The sequence below is a fragment of the Montipora capricornis genome, chromosome 2 (assembly GCF_036669925.1).
Source record: "Montipora capricornis isolate CH-2021 chromosome 2, ASM3666992v2, whole genome shotgun sequence".
Classification (NCBI taxonomy): Eukaryota; Metazoa; Cnidaria; class Anthozoa; order Scleractinia; family Acroporidae; genus Montipora; species Montipora capricornis.
The window spans coordinates 14,557,184-14,563,080 of record NC_090884.1 but is presented as its reverse complement, the minus strand read 5'-3'; the positions used below and the strand labels follow the sequence as shown (position 1 = coordinate 14,563,080).

Here is a 5,897-nt window from a genome sequence, read left to right as displayed (position 1 = left end):
GGTATTACTAAGTAATTGTTATTCACTTCGTGACCCTAGGCACATAGAAGAACAGACTCGAATGCTTATCACGAATCTGTGACGTTCTCATTTTCATGCATGGGGAGTTTCCTTTCACTGTCAAAAGTGTACAAAATTCGTGACTGGGAATGCCTGCATCTCAACCTTTTCTGTATAACAAGTCATGTACTTTTAAACAGTCATCAGAAGTTGCTTGGTAGCTTAATTCGGGATGGTTTGCGACCAGAAAATAACAAGTGTGCAAACATCTTTAGCGTTGTTTTTACGAAAGTACAGGAAGGCATCGTACCGTGAAATAGCAAGAGAATGTGGGATTTCCAAGTCTTCTGCTGCTAGAATTTGCAGCGACAATCCTCCGCCAAATAAGGACGCATCAAAGTCAAGTAACAAAGGCGGGAGACCACGGAAAGTAAGTCAATGTAGTGTGTGAAAACTTGTCCAGGCGCTAAAGGAGTTTTAAGGGCAAGAAACTGTAGAAACATTACAGTTAAAAGCATAGTGGAGCAAAGTGGGCTTAATTTCGAAATGGCAAGTAGGAGAACATTTTCTCGTTATTTAAATGAAAGTGGTTACTCATATTTGCAAGCGAGGAAAAAGGGCCTTCTTAGTGAAAATGGCCGCAAGTTGCACGTATGATTCGCTCGCAAAATGACGCTGCCTGGCGCTAGACGTTTGCACGTGCTCGTAGCCATTGCTTATGGAAAAGGGGTAATACTAACAGTACCCTATGAAAAAATGCACGAAAGTTTCTTCGCTCAGTTAATTAAGAGCCATTTCAATATAGCGTTTGGTCGGGCAGGGCCGAAAAGAAACGCAGGATGACTCTTTGTCATGGATAACGACCCTAGCCAGACAGGCAAGCGTGCAAAGGAGGCCCTAGAGGAAATTGAGGCAGAGTTACTTAAACTTCCTCCTCGCTGCGCAGATATCCATTGCATAGAAAATTTATTCAACCAAATCAAATGTCACTTAGATGAAGAAGCTATAACACAGAATATTACAAAGGAGTCATTTGAACAGTTCACCGCACGGGTTTTGAGAGCCTTTGATAATTTTCCTATCAAGGAAATCGATAAACTAATTTTAAGTACAACTCGCAGAATTGGAGCTGTACTGGCGTCCAAAGGTCACAAAACAAAATATTGACTGGAGTGCTTCGATACAGCGGTCCACACTATCTATTACATTTTCCATGACTTAAGAAGTTTTTACTCAACGTCAAGGGCAACTTTGTTCCATTTCAAGAACCTGTGATGACTGTAAAATTGCTCTGAAAGGTTATTTTAGGAAAGGGCACTGCGTGACGGATACGTTGAACAGTTCTCACCTTATTTCTCACTTGTCTACGAGGCCGTTTTGTTTGAATTGTAATTCACAGAGAGCTATATTTCTTGAAAATAAACTCTTGTGTGGCTTGTCAATGTCTTAATTTTCTTTTCCCCTCGTTTCTTGTGAACATTTCTCACTGAAACGACTATCAAAGATTAATTAAAGTTTTCGTTTTTTTTTTTATTTCAAGGTGAGAAATGTCGATTTTTTTCACATATCTGCAGGAATGGGAGAACAAATACCCGTTTTATCACAAGGGCATAACAGAGACTTTCTTAGCACTAAAATAGCGATAACAAATTGACAATACCTTCAAAAACCACTTTTCTCTAAGGAGAAATGTTACTGATCATTACTGAGAAATGTCTCAGTGTCTCTATAGCAACGCATCGTTGCATGCATTGTCCAAAATAAATTTAGCAAAGCAGCGACCACATGGAATTAACTCCTGCTGTTCCTCTGGTGGTATTTGGTTCCAAAAGTGGTAGAATCTCCACCTCACATTCATCATACGAGTGTTAGTGCTGTCAATTGCTCCCGCTTTAATTAAAACCAAAGGAGCATCAGAGGTGGCGAAAAATGGGGTGTCTACATTTAATTGCAAATCTCAGCTACATACGTTTTTCGGGGTGGGCAAGTGCACTGTGTCACCTTCCAGGGCCTGTAGAAAGTCAGCCCAGGCAATAATTTTGGGATGCCAGCGGAAGTCATTGAGGAAAATTACCTCCGCGTCCTCTGCTCCTAGCCAAGCAAATGAACCAGTGGCGGGGTTACAAAAGGTCTTATAAATGACCTTCAACGGAGCTAAAATAAATGATTTGCCGCAATTTGTGTCGCCATAAATAAAGATATATCTGTACTTTCCTCTTCCCTTACTCAAAGCGGTGTAAATTGCGGTACAAAAATCTTCTTTTGTAATATTGTGCCTTTGCAATAATTGGTGAGCTGCTTCTAACCACCTCCCCCCACAACCATGGACACATTCGCCTGTAGTTTGTTCTTGTAATAACTCGATCCTGGTCTTCTTAGCCCGGAGACACTTCGCCTCGGCTTCGGCAAATTCTTTCGCTAACTCGATAGCTTCCTCTACTGCTTTATTTCCCGGGTTTGCGATAAACTGTGACAGAGAACTTTTACCCTCTCCATTTTGTTCAACAGCCAAGCAAACGAGTTCCAGCCGTGACGTTATACCCTTGTGTTGAACTATCTGACAGACATTGTAAACACTGAGACGCTCCGATCTTTGACTTCATTTTTTACCCTGGCCTTTACTCTTGTCTTTTGCCTTTCTTTTCCGAGAAGTTATCGCAGCTTCAGTCCGTAGAACCGCATCAGTAAGGTCAGGATGTCCAGAGGAGTGTAACGCTTCACGATCTTCCTTGGTGACATACCAGTAGGCTGTGTAGTACGAATTATGGTTGTGACTAAAATTCACTTGAACTCCAAATTTCTCGTCCAAGTGGTTTTGTACTTGAAGCCATCTCCCGCGCTTTGCTAATTTTAAGGCCATATGGTAATGATATAGATTCATCTCGTCTCCACTCGTACACTCATTGTTGTTGTTATGTGCCTCGATGCAAGTAACCCACTGTATTACTCTAATGCAAAAATGCTGCCAGGCTTCTACAATAGCTGACGAGAAACTCTCTTTACTTGGAAACTTGGTGGTATCTGCACGACTATACGTAATTAGATATACTATTCTTTGCCTTGAAGGATCCAACAATGCCATATTTTTTGGGAAAGAAATCAGACTGACTGGGTTCAAGTGTTCATTTTTACTGCAGCTGAGAAAGATTGATTCCTTACACAATTAGTGCTCTATGACGCACGCAAATAAATAAGCACATTATATTTTTAACACCCTCCCAGGCGGCCGAGATGAGATGACTGTCATAGATATCTTACAAGAAAATAGATACGGCTTTTAGGAAACATTAATGGGACAGGTTCTTGATTTTCTGAGCTGCAACTTGCGCTGCTGCTCGCTTAGGACGGGTTTGCTTATCGAGACAAATTTCATGCTCTTTGTTGAGTGATGTCTGCTTAGTCAACTCTTTCTTTTCATCTGAATGTGAATCTCTAGTGGATATAACTTTTCAATTGGTCTTGACAATTCTCTGCCATTGCTCACACGCAATGACACTGCTCTTATCAGATCATCTTTTGCACAATGTATTTTTATGATGGAACCAAGCCTCCACTGATTGCATGACGTGTCATCATGTATCAAGACCACGTCTCCAACTTTGATTTTTTGGTTATAACTCGCTCTCCTCGTCCAATGATGTTCACGAAGGCTAGTAAGGTATTCGTTTCTGCACTGCCTCCAGAACATCTGCATTAGCCGTTGGTGATATCTGAATTTCTTTGTAAATTCATTTGGCATCAAATCGTTTGGCAGGTATTCAGGATCTTCCTCTGTTGATTCTGGGCAGGGAAAGTGCCAACAATCTGTGACCACATAAAAAGTGTGATGGCGTCAGGGGTGGACCATCATCGATATCACCATAGGTGTATGTAAGAGGTCGGCTGTTCAGTGTTGCTTCGATTTCAGTAAGCATTGTCGCAAGCTCTACTGCATTTAGGGAGGCTCTTCCGATCGTTTTCTTTAGTCTTCGCTTCATCAATCCAATCATTCTTTCATAAAACCCTCCCCACCACGGCGCTCTTTCCGTGATAAATTGCCATTTTATAACGTGGTTTGCAAGGAATTTCTGACACTCTGCTTCCTAAGTATTTGAGTTTTTAGAGGTTGTAGTACTTTTGAACTTGCTTGGAATGTTTTGGTGTTGTCAGAGATGATACACTCTGGTACTCCTCTTCTACTCATAAATCCTGTGAATGGTTTAAGAAATGCGTTCGCGGTATTGTCTTCTACGAGTTCCAGATGTACAGCTTGAATGGCTGCACATGTGAATAGAGAAACATAACATTTAGAGGTTTCTGTTTTATTGTTGCAGACATACAAGCGGCCTGCATAATCAACTCCTGTCACTTGAAAAGGTTGGGATCCAGTGACCCTTGGCTGTGGTAGTGGTGGAAAGTTGACCGATCGAAAAGGTCTTCCCTCTGCTTTTTTGCATGTCACACATTGATGTAAGATTCGTTTCACCAGCTGTCGTCCTTTCAGGATCCAATAGGTCTGCCGTAACTGGGTAAGTGTTTCACGGACTCCAGCACGCATGAGCATCAAGTGGGTTGCTCTTATGATGAGTTCAGCTAAGTATGTGTCGTTCGGTATGAGAATCGGGTATTTGGTATTGTCTTGTAGTGGCGCGTATTTGAGTCGACCGCGACAACGTAACAATTTTTGTTCGTCTATGTAGAGACCAAGCTGACTGACTAAAAGTGGAAGGCTCGTCATTCTGTTTGTCTGAAGTTGGGTTATAATCCCGCTATACGCAGATTGTTGAACAGCTCGTATCAATGCAGCTGGTGCTTTTTTCATGTCTGAGCTTGTAATCTGAGTTTCGAGTTCAGGTCCCTTTCTTAGTCGACTGATGAATTTCATGACAGTAGCTGTAACTCGTATTGCTTTAGTTAGTGTACCATATTTAGCAATGTCGATTACATTTAGGAGATTTGAACTCTTGGCTGTTGTCGTGAGATAGGAAATTGTTTGCGCACTTTCGGTTGCTTCATGTTCTTGTTCTTGTATCTTTTTGTGTTGTAACTCTGGCCACTCCGTTTTTTCTTTGGGTAACCATGAAGGACCCTTAAACCAACTTGTCGTTTTAGAGAGAAATGTTCGACTGTCCATTCCTCTGGTCAATAGGTCGGCTGGATTAGAAGCTGTAGGGCAATATTCCCAATGGGAACTACTGGTCTTTAATCTTCGCGACTCGAGTCTGAATAAATTGTTGTTGAAGGTGTTTGGAGGATTTTATCCATGCTAATACGATTTGAGAATCACTCCATATGTAGTATTCTGTTATTATCAGCCTGGGTTGTAAGGTCTGTGATAGAAATTCCCATAGTTCAGCTCCCAGCAAGGCAGCAAGCAATTCTAGTCTGGGCAGAGTGTGTTGTTTGAGAGGGGCTACCTTGCTTTTTGACATGACAAAGCTCCAGGTGTTGGTTGTTGTTCCTCTGAGGTAAGCTACTGCTCCGTACGCTAGCTGACTGCTGTCGCAGAAGATGTGGAGTTGTGCCTTTTCGTTATCGTTACTGAGGTATTGTCTAGGAATTGGTAGGGAAGTGAGTTCTTTGATTTCACTTAGCCATTTTAACCATTTTTCTCTGTAGTTTTGTGGGAGTTCCGTATCCCATGGTATTTACATCTTCCATAGTTCTTGCATCATCATTTTACCTTTTGCTGAAACTGGTTCAACAAAACCGAGTGGATCAAACAGTTTAGAAGATAGACTTAATACGGAACGTTTGGTTGTGGATTGTAGCGCGTGGATTTCTTCAATTAGCTTATCTAGCGATAGTCATAATGTGTCAGTATTAGAATTCCAGACCAGTCCCAAGACCTTGGTAACGGCTTCTGCACACGCTCCGTCTTGGGATGCTATCTTGTTTATGGTGTCGTCATTGCTGGT

At 41.7% G+C, this 5,897-nt stretch overlaps 1 protein-coding gene across 1 annotated transcript; it reads right to left on the bottom strand.

The window, feature by feature from the left end:
• Positions 1 to 4,042: 4,042 nt before the first annotated feature.
• On the bottom strand, positions 4,043 to 5,113 carry LOC138033880 (uncharacterized). The gene has a single exon (XM_068881757.1). The coding sequence runs from the start codon at positions 5,111 to 5,113 to the stop codon at positions 4,043 to 4,045; it is 1,071 nt and encodes a 356-aa protein (XP_068737858.1).
• Between the last annotated feature and the right edge of the window lie 784 nt (positions 5,114 to 5,897).

Coding starts and splice junctions, on each gene's coding strand:
- LOC138033880 (XM_068881757.1), bottom strand. CDS start 5,113: ATGGACAGTCGAACATTTCTCTCTAAAACGACAAGTTGGTTTAAGGGT.